The following is a 27,723-nucleotide window of genomic DNA, read 5'->3' as shown; positions in this document are numbered from 1 at the left end:
TTTAACACTGACTTGAGAGAATTAGGAACCTTAGATTATTTGCTAAGTGAAATTCATGAGAACGGCGTATATGTGAGGTGACGAGTATTTATGCGCCGCCAATTTACCTGTATTTCATGTTTCTTCCATTTTCTTATATTGTCTCTTTCCTATGCCTAATTGCTACATATTTATACTAGTGTTGTTAAATTGATCGTCATTATCATAGTTACAGATTTTCTATTAGTAATCGAGTATTCATTTAAAAGTTGAGATTTATATTGTGGAACCAAATATTGAAGTAAGGTTTGTACTTATTATTCTATCTCCCTGTTGTTATTTATGCATTGCATTATGGTAAGGGAGAGTGTTAATGCACGAAGGGTGATGTCGTGCCATATTGTGAGTGTTAATGCACGAAGGGTGATGCCGTGCCATATTGTAAGTGTTAATGGATGAAGGCTGATGTCGTGCCATATTGTGAGTGTAAAAGCACGAAGGGTGATTCCGTGCCATGATATGAGAGTTAATGCACGAAGGGTGATGCTATATCGTTTCTATTAATTTTATGGTGAGATTGAGAGTAAAACCACGAAGGGTAATGCCGTGCATTTTTCCTTTACTGTATTCACCATTCCTGTTGATTCATGGTATATCGACTGCTCCGGTGATCATTCTGTTGTAGTTCTTTATCTTGTATTCCCCTCAGTATGTTCCCCTCCCGATATTTCCTATATAGTTCTTCATTTTTGTTATTTGTATATACACTGTTAAATTGTACATGTTGATTTGTAGGTGCCTTGCCTTAGCCTCGTCACTACTTCGTCGAGGTTAGGCTCGACACTTACCAGTACATGGGGTCGGTTGTACTGATACTGCACTTTGCACTTTCTGTGCAGATTTTGATACCGGCTAGGGTTGATCGAGATTTTTCTATTGGTCCGCTGTCCGGAGACTCAAGGTAGATTTGTCGGCGTTCACATATCTTGAAGTCCCCGTTTATCTTTTATGTTCTACTGTTTCTTTCATTCAGACAGTTGTATTTCTTTCAGACTATTACTTGTAGTAAATTCTAGAATGCTCGTGAATTGTGACTCCAGATCCGGGTGGTAGTAATTAATACAATTTTATGATATTCCGCACTTATTATATTTCATCTTAGTTAATTATTGATAATTACTTAATGGGAATAAGGAATTGGTTTAATGATTCTCTAACGTTGGCTTGCCTAGCAAGTGAAATGTTAGGCGCCATCACGATCCCGTCGGTGAGAAATTTCGGGTCGTGACACTTCTATTGGCTCTTTTGTTTGACTTGGCGTGCTATATCATTCGACACGTGGCATGAACATTGGGCTAATAAAGTGGGTTTTTCTCTTGAAGGCTAACTCAATGGACTAGCCCAAATAAAGTTGGACTTATAGTTTGAATCCATGTCTTAGGCTTAAATAATACAACTTGATTTGGTCCAACATCTTTTGTATTCTGGAATTATAATGACAAGGCTTGAAGTATAGACTTGTTAAAGCTTAGAGATGAGGCTTGAAGTACTTGTCGATCGACAATCTTTACGTGAAGTGATCGGCTTGTTTAATTCTATTCCTTGCAAGAAATTACAAGTTGCATGCTATGGTAATGTACAACCAATAACTCCATCTATTTAGTCAAATAAGAACTTAATTAAAATTTACAGTCCCCTAACTGATTAAGTGATGCACCTGAACCAAAATAATTCCATGTATCTGTGCAACAATTCTGCATAAACATATAAGCATATATCAATTTCAATAAAGTTCCAAATGTCACCTAGTTAGGAATCTTCGTAGAGACCATTGTTTACTGCTTTTGGAATTTAATTTGGAGAGTTTGGCTTCCACTTGACTTCATATGCAATTATAATGTCTTATCTTTGACACATTACAAATCGCAACAGTAGCAGCAAACTACTACGCGGATACAAGTCCATTCCCCTTCCTTTTTGCTGCCACTTTGCAAACAAATTGAATTCCAACAATTTGAAAATCAATTCCGTGAAACATAGCAATTCCACTTTGATTAGGCCTTTAGGTGCCAGAATCAATGTAGAACTCTTTGGATGAGAGTATAACTCAAGATAGGACTTCTAGCTTCACTTACGCCTATAAAAGGAGCTTGTGTGATTTATTTTGTATCAACCACTACTTGAGGTCTCTAAGGGAATACATGATGGTGGCTATCACTGTCCTGCACACTTCGCAACTATTACCGCAAATACAGACTAACAAGGGTCCTTATTTTCTTTCTCTTTTAGCACTTGATAAACACGTGATTTCTTTTTTGTTTTCAGAATCATTGAAGGATGCACCAGCACAAGAAGTCTCAAATCTGCAAACCCTTGAGAAACAGAGATAGAGTTCGTGAATAAACTTGGCCACAAGTTGTAGTTTCGTGCATTCTCGCCGAATAAGCCATAACTTGAGGCTGGAGCCTCTAAATCACAAATGGTTTGTGTTTCTTAAAATTAGACATCTAGAACTTCAACATATTTATATTTCAGGTCATAATTCCATGTCGATAGACCGGTACAATGTTTTTCGAAGTTGATCGAGACGTCTGACCAGGTAGCATTCCAGTTTTGCATACTTTCATGAGCTCTTTCATCAGACTATCCCTATATCTCCCCAGATATTTTCTTGAAGTCAAGCAACGAAATCTGTCGTGTTAGCTTGTCTTCAGTTTTGCGTGTTTTCATGAGCTCTTTCTTTTTTTTTTTGCAGATTGTCAACGCGTAGAGAACCTTGAACCCCATAAGCAAAGACGCACTTCAGTCATGATAACCATACCCGTTCCTTGAGATCGTTGGCGGCAAGTAAAATTCGCGCGCCGAAGTTCTTGCTTTGAAAGTTCATCCTCTGGTGAGAGGTGCCTTCCTTTTACAGTTTTTGACCTGGCGAGGGACTAGTTGGTATATCCACCTCTCTTGAAGAAGCACGTGATTCATCTCCTTTTTGCTGCTTGATAAAGTAGTACATGCGCGTCTCCTTCTTGCGGCTTGGTGAGAAAGAGGCTTGGACCAACCATATTCCATCCTTGCGGCAGTGGCGAGGAGTAACTTCTTCTGGAACTTGGTGAAGAAGTCATGGAGTTTCCTAACCTTAAGGCTCTGACTTGGGACTACATCTTCAAGTCATTACGAGTTGATCCTTCTATATACATCACAATACATAGATAACAAATCCATATCACCATATAGACGGATAAATCTACATCACCATATAGGACAAATTCTCAACAACATATAGATGGATCAACTCGCAACAAGACTGGCTTAAGGTGCAAAGGAACTTAAATGTCCATCTTAAGCTTGGAAAATTGCAGATCCTTTTAAGAGCAAAACCATGAAGAGGGCAACTTAAGGTGCAAAGGGACTTAAACGTCCACCTTAAGATTGAAAAATTATAGTTCATTTTAACAACAAACCAGTGAATAGGCCAACTTAAGGTGTAAAGGGCCTTGAACGTCCACCTTAAGATTGAAAAGCATAGTTCCTTTTAAGGACAAACCGTAAAGAAGCCAACTTATGGTGCAAAAGAATTTAAATGCCCACCTTAAGATTGGAGAATTAGAAAGCCTTAACTTAAAGACGTAGTGAATTTGTAGACCTCAACTTGAAGACCGACAAACTTGATAATTTGGCAGACTTTGACGCGTCAACTTGAAGAGCGATGGACTTTAAACTTCAACTTGAAGAATTAGCAGACTTGAAGGCTTCAACTTAAAGAATTGGAGGGCTTAAAAAACTCAACTTGAAGATCGATGGACTTGAAGACTTGGAGGGCTTGAATACTTCAACTTAAAGATTGGCAGACTTGCAGACTTTAACTTGAAGGATAGTGGACTTGAAGACCAACAAACTTGAAGGTTTGTCGAACATGAAGACATAGCGAATCCCCGGATTTCAATGCAAATACTTGGTATCCTTCTAAAGTCGTCCCATGGAAGATACCAATTTACCATAGAGGATTGCCCCCTTTAAATCAAATGAGATCCAAAGTTCCACAGAAGAATAGTGTTTCAGCTTGATTTTACATTCCTTCATACTTCACTCGGACAACAATTGGGGCAATATGTATCTTTTGAATTTATGCGACTGAACTTAGAATGAAACTCTAAGTTGCCTACGTACTTCGGTGAAGAGGATCAAGTCATACCGTAGTTCAAAATGGGTTATTTTGTTTTTAATGTCCTAACTTTTGCGCCTAGGCCGCCTCTTTCAAGGTTTTCAACCTAGCGGACTTTATTTTTTGGCCGTACACAGTTTATACTCTAGTGCCAGGAGAAACATACAGTTTATGCTCTTACGTTAAGGAGCATAGCGACTTGTAGTTTAACCTCGCATTTTGAGCAGCTTTGCAACTTGAAGATTTTGCTCAAACTTGAAGAGCATTACAACTTGAAAATTTAGCTCAAATTTTTGGAGCATCATGACTGCAGTTTAGGCTCGTGCCTCTAGGAGCATAGTAATTTAAAGATTTACCTTACATCACGAAACGCTTTGCAACTTGAAGACTTGCTCAATTTTGAAGAGCTTTGCAACTTAATATTTTGCTCGATTTTGAAGAGCTTTACGACTTGAAGTCTTTGCTCAACTTTGAAGAGCTTGCGACTTAAATATTTTGCTCGAATTTAAAGAGCTTTATAACTTGAAGACTTTTCTCGAATTTGAAGAGCTTTACGCCTTGAAGATTTGGTTCAAATTTGGAGATCTTCGTGACATACAGTATAGGCTCATGTGCCAAGAAGCATCATAACTTGCAGTTTAGCCTCGTGTGTTGAGGAGCATAATAACTTGCAGTTTAGGCTCGTGCATTGAGGAGCATAGTGACATGCATAGACTCTTCAATTTCATCTTCGAATGAATACTTGCCCCCATTCTCAGCATCCTGTGCTTCTATTTCATCATGAGGCTAAAAGCCAAAAAACCTTTGATCTCCACTTGTAGCCATACTTAATTCCATTTCATGTGTAGAGTTGCTAGTTCTTCAAATGTTTTGGGCTTTATGCCTTGTAAGATATAGCGAAGACTCCAATGCATGCCTTGAATGTACACTTCGATGCCAGAAGTTTCGCTAAGGCGATCTTTGCAGTTAAGGCTTAAGCTCCTCCAGCGGTTGATAAAGTCAATAACTGGTTCATCCTTTTGTTGATGAGCGCTTGTAAGTTCAATCATTCTTACGACGCGTCTTGTGCTATAGAAACGATTGAGAAACTCATGTAACTGCTTTCAACTATCGATAGAACCAGATTCGAGATCTGTGTACTAATCGAATGCATTATCTTTGAGAGATAGAATAAACTGTTTGACAAGATAATCACCGTACGTTCTAGCATTATTGCAAGTTTCAACAAAGTGCACTACATGTTGTTTCGGATTTCCCTTACCGACGAATTGTTGCAACTTAGGAGGCTGATAACTAACATGCATCTTCAAGTTATCAATTCCTTGTGTATACGGCTTTGTATATGTGAGAGATATTTTGGACGACGGTTAAGGATTATCTTTGATAGCCTCCATGATGAAGTCCTTCAATTTCTCAACGGGAATCAGACCTTCAGCGGAAACTTGGATCTCCTTAGTTGTTGTTGCTTGCTTTTTGGATGAGTCTCCTTTCTCTTGTGACCTTTGAAGATTTAAAGATTCTTGTGTGGATTCTCCTTCTACTAGGCTATCCAACTTGTTTGTTAACTTAAAAAGTTTAGAATCTTGATCTTGCACACGCTTTGACAAGCCTTCAACTGCTCTTGTCAAATTTCAAGTTGTTCTTCTATGGTAGAAGCTTCAATAACCATTGCTTGCATTATCGCCGTAAAGGATGAAGAATGATATGGATCATTATTAGGATAGAGCTCAGAGGTCGTATTAATGTTGACTAGAGTAGATCCAACGCTTAAGTCGTCATCCTCGGCTGGCATGAAAGGTTTCTCGAACTTAGATGAACTAAGTTGGGCAAGAACCTTTTTTTATCCTTTTGACGACGTCATTTCCTTTTGGGGTCGTGCTTGTAAAGGATCTTGCTCCTTTTGAGGATGATGATCCGAAAATAGGGGTTGATGTGGACGACACTTGGAGTGCTTGTTGTACTAAAAAGCTTGCTTTGCTCCTTTTAGTCGGCCCAAAGCTTCCAAAGGTAACATGGAGGATGCTTTCCACATCAGCATAGAACTTGGAATTAGCAGCCTTAGTGGAAGTTGATCTGGAGTTGATTTTTTGTGAAGCCATTTCGATATTCTTGAACTTTGGTTATTGAAAAGTTGAGATGAGAGGTAGAGATTGTCCCACTGGGTATGCCAGATTTTATAGACAATAAATTTGCGTCGAGAAAATAATTAAGATTGAAAAATATTACAATAATCGTAGTATTTGATTTCGAGTAATATGAGTGTTACAATCTCTATCAATCCTCTAATTCTTCTTTCCAATAGTAAATAAATTCAAGGGCCCTTGAGTTTGATCTTGAATCTATATTTTTTACCACGAACGATGATCTTGAATTCAATTAGCACGAACTTTGATTTGAACTCGTACTCCTTGAACCTTGATTTGTTCATCGTTTTTGAGCTTGAACTTGATTTCTTGAACTTGAACTTGATTGCTTGAAGTTTGAGGTGTTTGATCCATGAGCACTCTCTTGCTTCTTGTTATAACTTCTGGTGCCTTTTCTGAGTTATGAAGACCTCTATTTATATTTGTGGAAGAGAAAAATTGTGATGAGAACAAACTCTTTTCGACCAATCAGATTGAAGCGTGACAAGGCCGCATTTGATTGGCCAGAACATGTCACTTATACGAGTGACGCACTATTATTGGCCTTTGGTTTGACTTGGCGTGCCTTATCATTTTTGACACGTGGCATACTTCTATTGGCATTTGACTTGGTGTGCCATGTCATTCGACACATGGCATGGACATTGGGCTAATAAAGTGGGCTCGTCTCTTGAAGGCTAGCTCAATGGACTAGCCTAAATAAAGTAGGACTTATAGTTTGAATCCATGTCTTAGGCTTAAATAATTCAACTTGATTTGGTCCAACATTTTTTGTATTTTGGAATTAAGACCAAATTTTATATGGTTAAAATTCACTAAAATTTGAATGTCTACAAAATCAACTCTAACTAAAATATTATTTCTAAAGTTTTTCTTTTTACTTTTATGAATGATGTGATTTAATTTACAACACTTATTAAAAAATATTTTTAAGTCTCTAAATTTATTTTCTTGTAAAAAAAGGTTAGTAGCCAATTTTAATATCTTCTAATATGATAATTTAATATCGTTTGATGAAAGGAACATCATGTTTATACAACTTCAAGAGTGAAATCGGATACTAATTGTTCCTTTTTTCACTAGAGAATTTGCAAAATTACCACTATTGTTAGTTTGTTACTATATGGAGAGGAGAGTCAAAAAGTTATTTTTCCGTCTACAATATTTCCAAACTTTTCTCAATATTTTCAGTTACAAAAGATTGTGATCGGTTGTAGACTTGTAGTTTTATGTAATCCTTACTTGTGTAAATTATTTCCAAAAAAACAGCTAAATCATTTTGGAATTATAGAAACAAAATTTTAGATGATGTTTTTACCATGTGACATATAAAAGGGGAGGAAATAATCCTAAGTTCACTTAAAATTTAAATAGAAAAAATATCACTATAAAGATTTCCCGATTTTGTATGTTAAATTTTTTTATTGATCTCCTATAAAAAAAATTATATAACTAAAATAACATTTATAATAATAGATATAAACCAAATCAAATTCAAAAGAAGGAAATGAGTAATAAAAAGCGCCGTTTTTATGTAAGGTAATTTCACTAATTTGGTGCCGAAGTATGCCCTAAAATGCAGTAGAATCCTATTCATATACCACCAGAGGAAACCCTCATACCCTATTTCTATACATAGAATCAATCGATCTCTTGTACATATTTATACACCAAAATACATTTCCCCTACCAATAGAGTTTGAAAGCTTTTTTTGTATCCTGTAAGTTTTATTCTCTAAAAAAATTACCAACTTTTCTAATAACGACCTATGGATCAGAGAAGGGAGGCACAAGCTAACGAGATTAATGGGAGTCGGAGCAATGAAAACGACAGCGTTTCGTCGAAGGGGCCAGCGCTGCGGCTGTACCCATGTGTAGAGAAGAAGGCGGAGAAGTATGAGGATTTAGAAGAAGAATTGGAGTTCAGCCCACATCTATACAGTGCTCTTGAGCGGCATCTTCCGACCAGCGTCCTCAGTTCATCTCGAGACAACAAGGTCCAATACATGACTGATATTCTCCTCCGTTACTCTCCCCGCTCCGATCGCAGTCGCGTAAGTATAGTACTGTATTTATAATTTTATATACAGTTTGCATGCATGGGATCATTGTTACATAATCGCCTTTGCCCGGAACACTTTATCTCCGATGTATGACTTCCTAGTGCAGAAGCACTTTTTTGAAAAATCAAGCTTTTGGAAGAAGAAAAAAAAATAGCTTCTTTTCAAATACACTTTTGAGAAAAAATACATTTAGAAGCGATTTTTGAAAGGCTGTTTAGAAGTGTTTTTTAAATTAATTAGCCAAACACAGAAGTGTTTTTCAAATTAATCAGTCAAACACAAACTGCTTCTCACAAAAAATATTTTTGAGAAAAACACTTTAATTTTGAGAAAAAACACTTCTCAAAATAAAATAAAGCTATTAGTGGGGTCCTTACTGAACAGCGGGTGGAAATCAAGGAGATTCAACGCTTATACGGAGTAATAAAAAAGTTCACTTTTGGCCTATTTGCATACAGTATTAATGTTGTTTCAAGTTCTTTCCTACAGCCACTGTTTGTATGTAAGCGTTGTTACTTATGCATAAAAATTCACTTTTACCGCTGCTGATCTGAAAGTTATTATTTGATCACTAGTATACTATAGTCCATTTGTGGGTGGTATACTTGCTGCGATTGTGGCATGGTTGGATTTAGAGTATTGAATTGAGGTTAGAAGCTAAGGCGTGTATATAGTCAACTCTACATTAGCATTCATCTTTGATAAGTTTTTACCATTTGACTTCAGTAAAAAGAGGATTTTTAATGATATGACTAGTATTTTTCTTAAGGATTGCCAATCCTTTGTGAGCTAATTAGTTAAGGAGCTTATGGAACAAAAAAGTTGAAGCTTTTCAGTTTAAATTTGTAATAATAGGTGGAGATTTTTCTTTGACTTTTGGAGCATGTTGGTATGTATATTTGGTGGGTGAACATGTCAGTGCCCCAACGTGAAAGCTGTCTTCAATTTATCCTTTAGGTCTTCTTCCTTTCCAAATTGCCATCCATATTTTATGCCTATTTTTGCTGAATTCAGTTTTTTTAGTATAATGAAACTTCTTTATTATGCTTAGGTCTTTTACCAATCAACTCATCTTGATATCTTTTAACTGTGTTGCTACTACATATCAGTTGCAGAAACATGGAGAATATAGGCAGAAAATCATATCAAACTATCAGGTACATCACACATTATATGTTTTTTGTAAATAAGCTAGTGTTTAATAAATTAAATAAACATGCTTCCCGGACCTTCAGTGCCGCAATTGCGAGGTTTTAGTCGGAATTGCGTGCGAACCCATATCGCAATTGCGATAACTGCAATTGAACATAAGGTCTAAAAGCCTGGATTATTATAGCGCCTGGGCTGAAGGAGCCCCTCCGGAATCTGCACACCCACAGTGAGCGCAATGGATATTATATTTGGGATGGAGTTTTCTAGGCATGGAATTGCCCTATATATTCACATTTGGGTAAAAAACAAAAATATCCTATAATTCATAGTACCGAGCCTTTCTTACGTGTCATTGATATTGTTTTTCATCTATTTTCTGGTACTTATGATGCTGTTATTATTTCTATGCTTTCTGTTATTGGTACTGATATATTGTCTTTTTCGTCTGCTGGAGCCGAGTGTCTATCGGAAACAACCTCTCTACTTACTCAGACCCCACTTTGATCCTATAGTATATAAGCAAATCTCAATCTTCTTCCTTTTTAATTGTCTTCCCTTTTATCTTTCAGCCTCTACATAGGGTGTTATATACCATGCACGCTGCAGATTTCTTTGTGCCTTCATTTATTAAGGCGATCAGTGAGAATACGGAGGAAAGCTTCAGAAAAATAATGTCTGAAGCTTCTCCAGGTGTTTTTACATTTGAAATGCTTCAACCACGTTTTTGTGAGATGATGTTGGCTGAGGTACTAATTTAGGATCTGTTTTTCCTCTGTGTAATTTATTTCTTTTCTGTTTTCTTATCAAATTGTGATAATATCTACTCTAATTAGGTACAAAACTTTGAGAAATGGGTTCGTGAAACAAAATTCAGAATCATGCGCCCCAATACTATGAACAAATTTGGATCCGTTCTTGATGATTTTGGCCTTCAAAACATGCTTCAGAAGTTTATGGAAGATTTTATACGCCCTATTTCAAGAGGTAACAACTAATTATATGAAGAATCTAACGAAAAATTAACGAAACGGAGACGTTAGGATTGATCTCATGTTGATCTTAATTATTCTTTGATATAATTGTGCAGTTTTTTTTACTGAAGTTGGTGGATCCACACTCGATGGTCATCATGGTTTTGTCGTTGAGTATGGGACAGACAGAGACATTGACTTGGGTGAGTATGTAACGATATCTAATTCAGTAGTTACATGAATAGACTCTATTATGCGACATTGAGCATAGATTTTTGCAGTATATATATTAATAGCTTTACTTTTCAGGTTTCCATGTTGATGATGCGGAGGTCACTTTGAATGTGTGCTTAGGAAAGCAATTCACAGGTGGAGAGTTGTTCTTTCGAGGTGTGCGGTGCGAGAAGCATGTGAATTCTGATACACAACCAGAGGTAATTATTACTCTCTTCGTTTCAAACAGATCGTCTTAGTTTGACTTGACACAAACTTTAAGAAAGAATGGAAGACTTTTGAGACATGTGGTCTTACACAAGCCATAACATTTGTGTGGCTGTAAAACTTTTAAAACTTGTGGTCTGAAATCTGTCGTAGCATTTGTATCGCTATAAATACTTCTTATTAGAAAAATAGACTAATAAAGAAAGAAATAGTGTCAATCTTTTTTAAAACATAGGGAGTACTACTATTATTCGTCAAGTTGATGAATAATAATTCCTCTATATTTTGGTAGCAAGTGATATTCTACTATTAATTTGGTTCCGTGTAATTGATATATTGATCTAGTTCTATATAATTATTTTTTCAACAGGAGATCTTTGATTATGCGCATATCGCGGGGCGTGCAATTCTTCATTGTGGTCGCCATAGGCATGGTGCTAGAGCGACAACATCTGGGCAGAGGATCAACTTGTTGATATGGTGCAGAAGGTACTGATCAATTCCCTGGCTTTCTATATGTTCTTGTTGATCTTTACTGGCCATCTTGCTTCTAATACATATTCATAGAGGCGGAGCGAGAATTTGAAGGTTATGGTTTCGGGGTTCTGATCCTTTTAAAGTTACTGGATTCTGAATTAGTAATTAGTACATATTTAATGAATTTCACAAGACAAATATAGGATTTGGACCAAAAGCTACTGGATTCGGCCGAACCCGCAGTTGATTGGCTATCTCCTCCCCTGCATATTCACATAAATGTCGTGATATTTTTATGATAATATTTAACAGTTCTTGGCAACATTAGAGAGCGTTTATGTCAGTATAATACCAATTACGACTGAATATGCAAACTAATCATGTGGAAGAGGGTAGTAGCATGACATAAAAGAATAACTCTCTGATTATGTATATTAAGTACCTAATTATTTACTATTTTCAAAATATACTAATATCGATTATGTAATTATAGTTACTTTCATCTTGCAGCTCCGTTTTCAGAGAAATGAGGAAGTACCAAACAGATTTTCCTAGCTGGTGTGCAGAGTGCAAACGTGAGAAGGAAGAAAGGATACGGCAGAAAGTTTCTACTCTCAAATCGGTAGGTTCTCTAGTATTTTTCTATTTGTTTTTCCTTTCGACTGGTAAATAATAATCATTCCGTTTTATTGTATACAATAATATTCAACAGGGCATAAAGCTTGAGTAATAAAAAAAAGATTTTAGACACATAATCTAAACAAAATATACATTCGCAGTACTCTGTATATCTTGCTTCTATAATATGTCACGTACTCTTGCGTAATATGGCCATTAATTTGACTTCTTCTCAAGTGGGCGTCAAATTTTCATGACATTTGTCATGACATAATATCCACTATAACAAAATTTGTGGATCGTGACATTTGGCATGACATAATATCCACTATTAGGCCAAGAATTTCTTGCTATAAATAGAGGTGTTTCTCCTTATTTGTAAACACACAAATTCAAGAGTTTTTCACTCTTGTCTTTTCTTTCTCCTCCTTTATTTTATTATAGAGTATTTTGTAAGAGAGTGAGTGTTGGGAAACACTTGTGTGAACCCTTTCTTTGGAGTGATTTTGTGAGGTTATTCTCTTGGGGTATTTGGGAATTAGAGTATTTACTCTAATTTTGTACTCTCTTTTGTACTCTTGTTGGTATAGTAAAATTGTTATCTCCGCTTGTGGACGTAGGTCACCTTGACCGAACCACATTAAATTTGTGTCTTCTTTATCTTCTTTAATTGTCGTTATTATCAACTTGCATTGTCTTTGTTATTGTCATTATAACGTTGTTTGGCTTAATTCCGCGCTACCTGATTTTTCGATCCTAATAAATTGGTATCAGAGCCAGATCTAACTTGGTTAGTTTAAATAACCAAAATGACTCTAACAAAGTCTTATATTGATAAATTTGACCGAAGTGCAAATTTCGGAATGTGGCAATTAAAGATGGAAGCTATCCTAATTCAGGATGGCTTAGATTTGGCATTGCAAGGAAAGGAGAAGATGCAGGATAAAATGACGAACGAGGAGTTTGCCATTATAGACAAAAGATAAAAGCATGTATTATTTTAAATCTTTCAAATGAGGTTTTGCGTGAAGTTGCAGAAGAAAGCCCAGCCAAGGGCATATGGGAAAAGCTTAAAACCCTATATATGAAAAGAACAATAGAAAATAGGCTTTACCTAAAACAAAAACTCTACACTTTTCGTATGGCTGAAGGTAGCTCTATACTTACACATCTTGATACTTTTGATTCTCTTCTTATGGATTTAAGTAACATAGATGCTGAAATCAAATATGAGGATCAATCTGTGTTATTACTTATTTCCTTACCCCAGTCGTTTAAACATATAAGAGATATTATCCTTTATGGAAAGGATAATATCTCTTATAAAGATATCAAATCTATTTTGAAATCAAAAGAACAAATAGATAGAGATTTTTACTGGGAAACTAGTGGGAACCAATGGGAAGGCTTTCATAAGAGGTAGATCCAATAAGAAAGATTCAAGTAGTGAGAAACCTAAATCAAGGTCAAAATCCAGATACAAAAATGTCATGTGCAAATATTGTCACAAGAAATGTCACATTATTTCTGAATGCTTTAAATTAAAAAACAAAGAAAAGCATACAGAAAAGAAAAATGAGCACAAAAATACTGACACTGTCGAAGCAAGTGTAGCTGCTGATGAGACTGAGGGAACTATTTTTTAGCAACTAATAATAGTTTCAAATCTAACAATTAGTGGATTTTAGATTCGCATTACTTTTTCAGTTGTCCATTTTCTCCCCCTATTGTTGGGATCACCAACACATATCCCTAGCATTATTTGGGGATCCATCTTTATGCATTGTGGTGGAACAATTAAATCATATAGCACATTCATATTTCTAGATGTAAATTATTTGGTTCCTGACCCTTAACCGATTGTGATAGGGAGAACTTATCATAACTTGGCTAGATGCGTAAAAGTGCTGTTGTATATTAAATAATACATCACGTACCAAATTTTATTTTGACAGTTTTGTTCTCATAATCAATGGTTTAGATATAATTGGAGGCATAAAATTTCTGCTAAACCAACTTAGATTTAAACCAGTATTATCAAGATAAATCATCATAATTTATATTCTGGAACTGTGCTCTAATAATTTGAGCAATCAATCTTGCAAAAGCCAAATTGCAAGTTGATAACAAATGCACATGTGACCATAGAATAGATGCATCTATTAAAATTATATAATAGTAAACGGTCTACATGGCATGTAACTGGCCCCATATATTTATCACCTTTTATTTGTTTCAGAAATCAAGGGATTCAATCCCAACCTTAACTGGTATATCATGAGAATAAGCAGCACAAGAGAATTCTTGAAAAATCTTCTATTTCTTCAATATATGCCAATGTAATTTTTAATTAATTTTTTGCATCATAATTGAATCGGGATGGTCAACCGGTCATGCCAACTAATATTTGTTTCAGTAAACCTCTAGTTTACTTGTGCCATATGATTCCATCATCATACTTATATTTGTGTAGTACAAATAGAAAGAAAATCGGGTAACCTTTCATATTTACCTGGTATGATTATAGAAATATGAAGATATTCAATATTTCTTTCATTTATAGTCTCAATATGCCAACCACTTTGACTTATACATTTGAAACTCAAAAAGTTTCTTTTGAGACTTTACAATATCAATGTCGTGAATAATTTTATTCATCCGGGTAATAATAAATTACTTTTTCCGGAGCTCTTAATAACTTTTGTACTACAAGATCTTTTGTCACACCATTCATATGGTAAATGTCTCCTTCAAGGAGGAAATTATATCATAATAAATTGTCATTGTCAAAATCATCATAAGCAAAATCATTTCTTGCTTTAATTTTGCCTTTAATAACTTTTTATAAAGTACAAAAAAATATTTTTTTTTGGCGTATCACATGTACGCGACCAATGACATATTCATGTAACCACACAATAATATTTATTCTCTTTATTTCATTCAAACCTCCCTTAGAGGTGAGTTGTGTGGTATTCATCTAATCATGCATTGCATGTCTTTATTCATTACTTTTATCACATATTGCCACATTCACCTTTAGGAATGGGTCTGCATTCTCAATGTTTATCACAAGTCACATTCTCTTCAAGGAATGGATCATAATCAACGGCGTGCTTTATTATTTTTCATACCAATTTGATGGTAAGCATTGCCTTCACATTTTGAATGACTATTTTGAGAACCCTTATTGTTCTCCTTTTATAATCATAGTGATTATTATTATTATTTTGATCTTTGGAACGCCCACGTTCATTGTTCAGCCACTTGTCTTCATTTAGACTTATTATGCGCCGCTACCACATTCGCTTCAAGAATGGAGCAAATCAAGTGGGACAATATTCATACCTTTTCATGAAAAATATATTATTTTTCTTTAGTTATCATTATATCATCAATATGGTATAGTGAGACTCAAATCCAATGTCTTACCAATATAAAGGCATGTTGGGCCATAATGAACCGGGACTCAAACCCAACTCTTATCATCATGGAGCATCAAGACTTGATCTTGATGTCTTAACCTCATAGTGCATTGCGACTTGAACTTATTGAAGTTGATATCATTAATAGCAAAGGACAAAAACAATTTCAAATACGAAGGAAATGCTTACCTCTTGAGTTAAACTCTTCATAATGTTATTTGGATATAATTCTCAACAATAGACTTTCGTTTACTCAAATCAGCTAAGTAATTAGTGTCAAACATATATATGAAAATACAAAATAATATTGAAAATTCACATGTGGTTTTTGCTGCAATAAGCTTACTTCAAGATGAAAATGATATGACCAGAACATTAAGGAAAAATTATGTATCAAACAGAATAATAGTACTACTAATTACCATGCACTTTTGTGGGAACTAAGTATTATGCTCTCTAGAAAAATAAAAAGATATAGCAGAACCTTTAAGTCAATCAGGGAATTAAAAAAATAGTGGACAAATCTCATATGTGTGCCAATCGGGATTTATTTACCATATATAAATCTATTGGAGGTGGAGTTGTCTTGATGAGCAACAATGTTGCCTGCAAAGTTATTGAAAAAGGTACAGTCCGAATCAAAATGCACGGTGGTATGGTGAGAACTCTCACCGATGTTAGACATGTTCCTGACTTGAAGAAAAATCTCATCTCTTTGGGCACTGTAGAATCTCTTGGGTGCAAGTATATAGGTGAAGGTGAAGTTCTGAAAATTTCTCATTATGCTCTTGTGATCATGAAAGCACGTAGATCTTGTACGTTGTATACTCTTTTGGGATCTACTGTTACAGATGTTGCTGTTCTTTCAATATCAGATAAATTAGATTCGGATACCACCAAATTATGGCATATGCGATTGGAACATATGAGTGAAAAAGATCTTTCCATACTCAGCAAAAGAGGTCTCTTATGTGGCCAAAGTACCGAAAATATGGAGTTCTGTGAACACAGTGTGTTCGGGAAGCAGAAAAGAGTCAGCTTCAAATCTCCAACGATTCATAGAACAAAAGGTACTTTGGATTACATTCATTCAGATCTTTGGGGTCCTTCACGTACCCCATCAAAAGGTGGTGCCAGGTATATGTTAACTTTCATTGATGATTATTCAAGGAAAGTTTGGGTTTATTTCCTGAAAAATAAAAGTGATATTTTCTTAAATTTCAAACAATGGAAAGTTTTGATTGAGAAGCAAACAGGAAAACAGGTTAAGCGGCTTAGAACAGATAATGGCTTGGAATTTTGTAATGATGAATTCAACGAATTTTGCAAGAATGGAGGAATTGCTCGACATCGTACTGTGAGAATGACACTTCAGCAAAATGGTGTGGCGGAAAGGATGAATAGAACTTTTTTGGAAAGGGCTCGTTGCATGATTTCAAATACTGGGTTGACAAACGCCTTTTGGGCAGAAGCTATCTCTACAGCTTGTTATATTGTCAACTGAGCTCCTTCTGCACCTTTGAACTTTAAGACTCCAGAAGAAATGTGGTCAGGTACTCCTGCTAATTATTCTGATTTAAAAATATTCGGTTGCCTTGCATACATGTATGTAAATAATGGAAAATTAGAGCCAATGGCTAAAAAGTACATTTTCCTTGGGTATGCATCTGGGGTGAAAGGATACCAACTATGGTATCCTGATCCCACGGCACCAAAATTCATAATTAGCAGAGATGTAACCTTTGATGAATCATCTATGTTACATTCTAGAAAAAAGTTTTCTAGTTCTTGTAATACAGATAAAGGAAAGAGTACACGGAACCATGTGGAGATTGAGATTGACATTCCTTCTGATCCAAGCTCATCAACTTTGGAGCAAAATACAGTTGAAACTCCTGAAGTTGAGAAAGAAGCTGAAATTCCTGAAGTTGAGACTCCTGAAGTTGAACCAGAAGAAGATAAGCCAAACATAGACCAAGAAGAGAAGGTAAACAACCATTAAGGTTTGGAGATTATGTTGCATTTGTTTTTTCAGTTGCACAGGAAACTAAAGAAATTGGAGAACCATCAAAATATTCAGAAGCAGTTTCTGGTGCTGACTCAGCCAAGTGGCTGATTGCAATGAATGAAGAAATTGAGTCTCTCCACAAGAATGGTACTTGGTCTTTTGTGAAGCCGCCATTAGTAAAAAGAATTATTGGTTGCAAATAGGTCTTCAAGAAAAAGGATGTTATTCCAGGGGTTGAAGATGCGAGGTATAAGGCACGATTAGTTGTAAAGGGCTATAGTCAGGTACAAGGAGTTGATTTTAATGATATTTTCTCACATGTTAAACATAGCTCTATTTGTGTCTTGCTTGCCTTCGTTGCCATGTATGATTTGGAATTAGAACAACTTGATGTTAAGACAGCTTTCTTACATGGCGAACTTGAGGAACAAATATACATGCATCAACCCGAAGGATTTGAAATTGAAGGAAAAGAAGATCATATTTGCTTGTTGAAGAAATCATTGTACGGATTAAAGCAGTCTCCAAGACAATGGTATAAAAGGTTTGATTCATTTATGTTGGGTCATGGTTATTCGAGGAGCATGTATGATAGTTGTGTTTACTTCCGGAAGTTAAATGATGGTTTATTTGTGTACCTATTGTTATATGTTGATGACATGCTCATTGCTGCTAAAGATTTAATAGAAATTCACAATTTGAAAGTTCAGCTGAAAAGTGAATTTGAGATGAAAGATTTGGGAGCAGCTAAGAAAATCCTTGGCATGGAGATCAAAAGAGATCGAAAAGCCAACAGGCTATTTCTGACCCAGAAGAAGTACTTGGAGAAAGTTTTGGAGAGGTTTGGCATGAAAGATGCTAAACCAGTTAGTACCCCTCTTGCTGCTCATTTTAAGTTATCAGTTGCTCAATCCCCGCAGTTAGAGGAAGTAGAGAGGTACATGGCACAAGTTCCTTATTCCAATGCAGTCGACAGTATTATGTATGCAATGGTTTATACACGTCCAGACATTTCACAAGTAGTGAGCGTGGTAAGCCGGTATATGGCTTGCCCTGATAAAGCTTATTAGCAGGCTGTGAAATGGATTCTCAGATACTTGCGAGGTATTTCAAACACACATTTGGAGTTTGGGAGAAATACTAACACTTAGGTTGGTTTTGTAGACTCAAATTATGCAGGTGATCTTGACAAAAGAAGATTACTAACAGGCTATGTATTTTGCATTGGTGGTTGCGCTATTAGTTAGAAAGCTACATTATAACATGTAGTAGCTTTATCTACTACCGAAGCAGAATATATGGTAGTGACCGAGGCAATCAAAAAAGCCTTATGGTTGAAGGGTCTATTTGCGGAACTCAGTTCACACCAAGGTGGTCTTACCATTTTCTGTGATAGTCAAAGTGTCATTCACTTGACTAAAGATCAGATGTATCATGAGAGGACGAAACACATTGATATAAAGTATCATTTCATCCGAGAAACCATTGTTGAAGGAAAAGTATATGTTCAGAAGATCAACACTAGAGACAATCCTGCTGACATGTTCACAAAACCTCTTCCAGTGTCCAAGTTCAAGCTTTGCCTGAACTTGATTGGCATTTATGAAGAATGATTTTGCCCATTGGGATTTTTGCGGAGAAGGTGGAGCAAATTTACTATATATAAGCCGAAATTAGGCCAATGTGTCGATTTGTAATATGGCCATTAATTTGGCTTCTTCTCAAGTGGGCGCCAAATTTTCATGACATTTGTCATGACATAATATTCACTATAATAAAATTTATGGATCATGACATTTACCATGACATAATATCCACTATTAGGCTAAGGATTTCTTGCTATAAATAGAGGAGCTTCTCCTCATTTGTAAACACACCAATTCAAGAGCTTTTCACTCTTGTCTTTCTTTCTCCTCCTTTATTTCATTATAGAGTATTTTGTAAGAGAGTGAGTGTTGGAAAACACTTGTGTGAACCCTTTTTTTGGAGTGATCTTGTGAGGTTATTCTCTTGGGGTATTTGGAAATTAGAGTATCTACTCTAATTTTGTACTCTCTTTTGTACTCTTGTTAGGTATAGTAAAATTGCTCCTCTCCGCTTGTGGACAAAGGTCACCTTGACCGAACCACGTTAAATTTGTGTCTTCTTTATCTTCTTTAATTGCCGTTATTATCAACTTGCATTGTCTTTGTTATTGTCATTATAACGTTATTTGGCTAAATTCCGCACTACCCGGTTTTTCGATCCTAACATCTTGTAAGATCACTCAATTAAAGATAAAATGATAACATTAAAATTAAAGAAATTTCAAATATAAAAATATGTTAATATTTTGAATCGGCTAAAAAAAGAATATCATAAAAAATGGAACCAAATACCTAGTAAATATCAAATACAATCAATGACACAGCTGTCTCATTATCGTAAAGTGGTCAATATATACTTTAAAATTATTTTTCTTACCTTTTCAGGAGCTGCGCCTGAGAACTGTATAGCAATTTTTCTTATCCATTGCGAGAAGAGTAGGGGAAGCAGCTGCATATCTGTTTGGTGATTTTATTTGACTTTCACCTGCTGTATAGGATTGGCCATCATTTTCAAGCGATTTTCTTGCAAATGATATATGAATGGATGCTAGTTTTTGCCATTTGCAGAATAACGTGCTTTACATAAAAATGAACCTTTTATTAAGAAGGGAAAAAAAAATCAAAACAAGAATGAGAGTTTTGGCCTTATTTATTTGCATTTAATGGAGGTCTGAATCGTAATCATTCAGATCTCAAGTTTATTTATTTTTTTTATTTCACAACTATTTAATGGGTATGAATAGATCTATATGATTAAGATATATAACAAAAATTTAATTTCATTAATATGCTACCATCTGCATTCATTACTAACTACGGCCACCGCCTATCGTTATCAATTACCGCAACCGTCACCACTACCACCACTATCCTCAACCATAACCACACACTTACTCACCTCAACTATCACCACCACCAACCCCATCACCATCAATAATCATAGCCGGCACCGCCCACTATTATAAAATACCACTACCCACCATCACTTTCCTCAATCATAATCACAACCACCACCCACCATTATTAACTATCATCCCCATCCCTATCTCCATTACCGCCATCCTCAACCATAATCGTTACCGCTACCAATCACCACTAGTTACTACCTAGAACCACCACCATCAACCAAAATCACCACCAACTGCCGTCTCTAGTCAGCACTCACAAGCACCTCTGTTAACTATCACCACCACCAACTACCATATATATAAAGACCAATTCTATTAGTATTTTTTAGATGTATTCATAAGTATTTTATTTGAATTATATTTATTAATTTTTAAATAAAGACCAATTCTATTTATTTAGATGTTTAAAAAACAAACCGTCTTAATTATTCAGTATTCAAATTTTAAAATACATCTTAATATTGAGACGTGTATTTAGATTCAAATGTCTTATAGCATGTTTGGCCAAGCTTCTCAAGAGGCCAAAAGTGTTTTTCTCTCAAAACTATTTTTTTCCTAACTTGAGGTGTTTGGCCAAGCTTTTTTGGGGAAAAAAGTGCTTTTGGGAAGAAGCAGAATCAGTTTCTCAGAAGCAAAAAAAAGTAGCTTGTTCCCAAAAGTAGAAGCAGAAGCAGTTTTGACTTTTTTTCTTACCAAAAATACCCTTAACAAAATATAGTATATACCAAAATAACCGTTAAACCTAATACTTAGGATATTAATGTATAAATATTTCTTATTATTTTTAGGATAGCTTTCTAATATATAGTGACTTTAGGGGTGAATACTTTTATATTTGTTGAATGATTTTTAATATATTTAACTTATATTTGTGAGGACCTAATTTTTTTCCCACATAGGAAATTACTCCTAAAAAATAGTCCAAAAATAATTTTTATAAATTTTAGGAGTTTTTCTTTTATTTGTTTTGCATTTATTCGCATTGTTCACGCATATTTAGAAATATTTTAAATCATCAAAAAATCATCAAAAAAAAATAGTTTATCTTTCATTTAGTGTGTTAATTGCATTTAGTAATTAATCATAAGTTAAAAGCATGATTAAAATAAAATTTATTTGATTAATTGGCCAAAATATGAATTTTAACAATGAGGGAAAGAGAGCTGCCTGAAATTGGGCTAATTTCCAGTGGCCCAAGTGAATTTCACAAGCCAGCAGCCCAAATTCCCCCACAATTACCCGGCCCGGCCTCCTTGACTTTCAGTCACCCAAACGATGTAGTACCATATCAATACTACGTCGTTTCTTCTTCTTCAATTATTACCCCCATCTCCCCAAATTGCGAGAGAGAAAAAAATCGAACCCCCTCCCTTTACACCAAAACCCTAGCCGCCTTTCAATTCCAAAACCCCTCGACACATTCATTGATCTCTCACTCATCTGCATCCACACACCATCATTCTCTTTTATTATTCACTCATATCCCACCTCACTCTCCCTTTCACTTATACGAAAATCTAAAAAAAAAAATCTAAATTCGAAAATTGCATCTCAAATCTGGAAACAAAAGCTTCATAAAAATGAAAAACAAAACAACAAAAGAGGGGAATTCAGAATTACTTCAATCTCTATTCATCCGGTATACAAATTAAAAACTTATATACAACTTTCATACATTATTTCTACCCTATTATATACAACTACAATATCATATCAATTAAATACAAATTTTATACAATATGTCTTTTGTATATTTTGTATCTGATTTATACATAGTAAAAACAAATTTCAACAACTAATTATATATTATACAATTTATCTACAACTTTCATATATTATTTTTACCCAGTTATATACAACTACAATATCATACCACTTAAATATAATTTTTATACAAATTTTATACAATATGTCTTTTGTAGATTTTGTATCTGATTTATACATAGTAAAAATAAATTTCATACAACTAATTATATATTCTACAACTTATCTATAACTTTCATACATTATTTCTACCCAATTATATACAACTATAATATCATACAATTTAAATACAATTTTTATATAATATTGTTCAACTTTCATACAATATTTAAATAAAAAATAATTATATAAGTGTCAGGACCCGAAATTTCCACATTCGGACCGTGATGGCGCTTAACATTTCACTTGCTAGGCAAGCCAATGTTAGAATAATATTAACTAATTTTTAAATAATTTTTTAAATTATTAATTATCAAACAACAAATACGGAAGAAAAGTTTGAAATATAATGAATAATCTATAAAAATAACGGTGTCTAAATACCATCTCATAATTGGTGTCACAAGTGCACGAGCTTCTAGAATAAATACAAATAAAGGTTTGAATAAAATAAAGTTGTCTGGAAATAAACACACAGTTAAAGTAAAATAGACGGGGACTACAGAACTGCGGACGTCATGCAGTTATACCTTAAGAAGTCTCCTCTTGTAGCTGAAATTCGAGCAAGTCTATGGTACGCCGCTAGGATCAACTCCAAAATCTGCACAAGAAGTGCAGAGTGTAGTATCAGTACAACCGACTCCATGTACTGGTAAGTGCTGAGCCTAACCTCGACGAAGTAGTGGCGAGGGCTAAGGCGGGTCACTTACATTACTTGTACGCAATATTAGTAACAACAACAATAATAGAAATAAATCAAATAACTCATTTATAATAATTGAAGTCAACGCAGCAGTCATAATCAATTATCATTTCCATCAATTCTGTTGCAGCGTGCAACCCGCTCTCACAATATATTCACATTCAATTCTGTTGCAGCGTGCAACCCGCTCTCACAATATATTCACATTCGGTTCTGTTGCGGTGTGCAACTAGCTCCTGCAATATATTCATTCTAATCAAGTCGGTTGCGGCGTGCAACCCGATCCCCAATATATATATATGTATGTCGACTTTTAAATAAGTCTGTTGCGGCGTACAACCCGATCCTCCAATATGGACTTTTAATAAGTTTGTTGCGGCGTGCAATCCGATCCTCCAATATGGACTTTTAATAAGTCTGTTGCGGCGTGCAACCCGATCCTCCAATATGGACTTTTAATAAGTCTGTTGCAGTGTGCAACCCGATCCTCCAATATATGGAATTTTAATAAGTCAGTTGCGGCGTGCAACCCTATCCTCCAATATGGACTTTTAATAAGTCTGTTGCGGCGTGCAACCCGATCCTCCAATATATTCATTATAATCAATCATGTTGCGGCGTGCAACCCGCTCCTCCAACATATTCATTTACCAATTCTTATAGATGAAATTTTTCCAATAAATGTAACAATTAATATAAAATTATAAGACAACAAGCATACAATAATTATAATTTAATTATGAAACATACAATGACAAATAACAAATTATTATGAAAATCAGGGAGAAAATACGCAGTTTAATATTTAATATGTTAAATGTCAAATAACAATTAAGGCACATAATTCAAATAACATGTAACAATTAATGCAGGAATTCACGAATTAATATTTGACAAAGAATAGGAGCGAAATAATTATTATAATAATTAATTCATGATTTAAAATAATTTATGATTTTTCAAGTAAGCAGGCAAACAGTTAATTTGACGACGTATAGACACTCTTCACCTCGCCTATACGCCGTTCATATGCAATTCACATAAAAAATAATTTAAGGGTTCTATTCCCTCAAGTCAAGATTAACCACGACATTTACCTCGCTTTGCAAATTTCAATCAATTACTCAACCACAACTTTTCCTTTTAAATTTGTCTTTGAAAGCTTCAAATCTATTCACAAACAATTTAATATACTCAATCCGAATCATAGGAATTAATTCCATATGAATTTATTAATTTTTCGGATAAAATCGTAAATTCATTAAAATATTCGGTAGTGGGACCCACGTCTCAAATCTCGGAAAAACTTACGAAATCCGAACACCCATTCCGAGACGAGTCCAACCATATAAAAATTATTCAATTCCGATATCAAATGGAACTTCAAATCTTAAATTTTCGTTTTTGGAATATTTTAGAAAAATCTGATTTATCTTCCATAAATTCACGGATTTATGATATAAATGAGTATGAAATCATGAAATATAATCAATATAGGATAAGGAACACTTACTCCAATGTTTTCCCGTGAAAATCGCCCAAAATCGTATCTTGAGGCTTTAGGTTTTGAAGATTTGGGAAATGAATCAAAACTCCCGTCCAAAAGTCATTTTGTTCAGCTGTAGGTGTCGCAATTGCGACCTGAGCTTCGCAAATGCAAAGGAACACTCGCAATTGTGATGCCCTTCACAATCCCGTTGCCTTCGCAAATGCGAAGATTATGTCGCATTTGCGACAATTGGCCAGATAAACTCGCAATTTCGAGAACGCGCCTAGGCTTTCTTCGCAATTGCGATAAAAACCTCGCAATTACCATACCTGCTTGGTTCGCATTTGCGATGCCTGATCTCGCAATTGCGAAATCAGAGGCCTGCAACAGGTTCAGTTATACCAGCAAAATTTTCTAAGTTCAAAACATCATGTGGCCTATCTGAAACTCACCTGAGCCCTCGGGGCTCCAAACCAAACATGCATGCAAGTCTAAAAACATCATACGAACTTGATCGTGCGATCAAATCTCAAAAATAACACCTAAAACTAAGGATTTAGCACCAAAACTCATGAATTCCTTTAGAACATTTCAAAACTACTATCTTCTCAACTGGACATCCGAATCACGTCAAATCAACTCCGATTTCTACCAAATTTCACAGACATGACTTATATATTATATTAAACCTGTACCGGGCTCCGAAATCAAAATACGGGCCCGAGATCAATAAATCCAACATCAGTAATTTCTTACAAATCATTAAGCTTTTAATCTTTCAAGCTTTCAAGCTTTCCGCAAGTCTAGGAATGATAATTGGTACTTTTCGAGGTCTTAGAATACAGAATTACTTATTAAATTTAAAGATGTCATTTTGGGTCATCACATTCTCCACCTCTAAAACAAACGTTCGTCCTCAAACGGAGTTAGAAAAAGTACTTAAATTGGAGAAAATGTGTGGATATTTACTCCGCATGTCCGACTCTGACTCCCAGGTAGATGCCTCTACCGGCTGACCTCTCCATTACACCCGAACTGAAGGATAACTCTTAGACCTCAACTGTCGGACCTGCCGGGCTAGAATAGCCATCGGCTCCTCCTCGTAAGTCAAATCTTTGTCCAACTGGACAGAGCTGAAATCTAACACATGGGATGGATCACCATGATATTTTCGGAGCATAGACACATGGAACACCGGATGAACCGCTAATAAACTAGGTGGTAATGCAAGCCTGTAGGCTACTTCACCCACCCTTTCAAGAATTTCAAAGGGTCCGATATACCTAGGGCTCAACTTGCCCTTCTTTCCGAACCTCATTACACCTTTCATCGGTGAAACCCGGAGCAATATTTTTTCTCCAACCATGAATGCAATATCACGAACTTTACGGTCGGCATAATGCTTTTGCCTAAACTGAGCTGTGCGAAGTCGATCCTGAATAATCTTGACCTTATCCAAGGTATCCTGTACCAAATCGGTACCCAACAACCGAGCCTCTCCCGGTTCAAACCAACAAACTGGCGATCGGCATCGTCTTCCGTATAATGCCTCATATAAAGCCATCTGAATGCTCGACTGGTAGCTATTATTATAAGCAAACTCCATAAGTGGCAAGAAATGATCCCAAGAACCTCCAAAGTATATAACACAAGCGCAAAGCATATCTTCCAATATCTGAATAGTGCACTCTGACTGTCCGTCTGTCTGTGGATGAAATGTTGTACTCAACTCATCCCCCGTGCCTAACTCAAAATGTACAACCCTCCAGAAGTGTGAGGTAAATTGTGTACCTCGATCTGAAATAATAGACACGGGCACACCGTGTAGGCAGACAAATCTCACGAATGTAAATTTCAGCTAACCTCTCTGAAGAATAGGTAACTGCCACTGGAATGAAATGTACTGACTTGGTCAATCTATCCACAATGACCCAAACTGCATCAAATTTTCTCTGAGTCTGTGGGAGCCCAACAACAAAATTCATGGTGATATGCTCCCACTTCCATGCAGGAATTTCTAACTTCTGAAGCAAACCACCAGGTCTCTGATGCTCGTACTTAACTTGCTGACAATTCAAACACCGAGCTACATATGCAACTATATCCTTTTTCATTCTCCTCCACCAATAATGTTGCCGCAAATCTTGATACATTTTGGCGGTACCTGGGTGAATAGAATACCTGGAAATGTGTGCTTCTTCAAGAATTAATTCACGAAGCCCATCCACATTAGGCATGCAAATACGACCCTGCATTCGCAGAACCCCATCTTCCCCCACAACAACTTGTTTGGCATCACCGTGACGCACCGTGTCCTTAAGGACAAGTAAATGAGGATCATTATACTGCCTCTCTCTGATGTGCTCGTATAAAGAAGACCGAGCGACTGTGCAAGCTAGAACCCGACTGGGTTCTGAAACATCTAACCTTATGAACTGATTAGCCAAAGTCAGAACATCTTCAGCGAATGGCCTCTCACCAACCGGAATATACGCAAGACTGCCCATACTCACAGCCTTTCTACTCAAAGCATCGGCCATCACATTGGCCTTTCCGGGGTGATACAAAATGGTGATATCATAGTCTTTCAACAACTCCAACCATATTCTCTGCCTCAAATTACGATCTTTTTGTTTGAACAGATACTAAAGGCTACGATGATCAGTAAATACCTCACACGAGACACCGTAGAGGTAATGCCTCCAAATCTTCAGCGCATGAACAATGGCTGCCAATTCTAAGTCATGAACAGGATAATTCTTCTCGTGAACTTTCAACTACCGCGACGCATATGCAATTACCATGCCACCTTGCATTAATACTACACCAAGTCCAATGTGAGATGCGTTATAATATACCGTATACGATCCTAAACCTGTGGGTAATACCAACACTGGCGCCATAGTCAAAGCGGTCTTGAGCTTCTGAAAGCTCAACTCACACTCGTCTGACCATCCGAATGAGACACTTTTCTGGGTCAATCTGGTCAATGGGCTTGTTATAGATGAAAACTCTTCCACGAACAGACGATAATAACCTGCAAAACATAGGAAACTCCGGATCTCTGTAACTGAAGTAGGTCTAGGCCAATTATGAACAACCTCAATCTTCTTAGGATCCACCCTTATGCCTTCTGCCGATAAAACATGCCCCAAAAAGGCAACTGAGTCTAACCA

General features: G+C 35.8%; 1 protein-coding gene across 1 annotated transcript; it reads left to right on the top strand.

The window, feature by feature from the left end:
* Nucleotides 1-7,883: 7,883 nt before the first annotated feature.
* LOC104118242 (2-oxoglutarate and iron-dependent oxygenase domain-containing protein CP2-like) lies at nt 7,884-20,172 on the top strand. Its single transcript, XM_009629447.4, has 9 exons — nt 7,884-8,336; nt 9,455-9,502; nt 10,067-10,243; nt 10,331-10,481; nt 10,585-10,671; nt 10,778-10,902; nt 11,280-11,398; nt 11,897-12,008; nt 19,909-20,172. Exons 1-9 carry the CDS (start codon nt 8,052-8,054, stop codon nt 19,930-19,932), a joined length of 1,128 nt encoding a protein of 375 aa, XP_009627742.1. The 5' UTR covers nt 7,884-8,051; the 3' UTR covers nt 19,933-20,172.
* The last annotated feature ends 7,551 nt before the right edge of the window (nt 20,173-27,723 follow it).

Source organism: Nicotiana tomentosiformis, chromosome 4 (assembly GCF_000390325.3).
Source record: "Nicotiana tomentosiformis chromosome 4, ASM39032v3, whole genome shotgun sequence".
Classification (NCBI taxonomy): domain Eukaryota; kingdom Viridiplantae; phylum Streptophyta; class Magnoliopsida; order Solanales; family Solanaceae; genus Nicotiana; species Nicotiana tomentosiformis.
The sequence above is the reverse complement of the archived record's forward strand: the minus strand, read 5'-3'. Positions and strand labels throughout refer to the sequence as shown.

Excerpts from the sequence above, each read along its gene's own strand:
- LOC104118242 (XM_009629447.4), top strand. The coding sequence starts at position 8,052 with ATGGATCAGAGAAGGGAGGCACAAGCTAACGAGATTAATGGGAGTCGG. Across the intron at positions 10,244-10,330 it reads GTGAGATGATGTTGGCTGAG|GTACAAAACTTTGAGAAATG; the intron begins GTACTAATTTAG and ends TACTCTAATTAG. Across the intron at positions 11,399-11,896 it reads TTGTTGATATGGTGCAGAAG|CTCCGTTTTCAGAGAAATGA; the intron begins GTACTGATCAAT and ends TTCATCTTGCAG.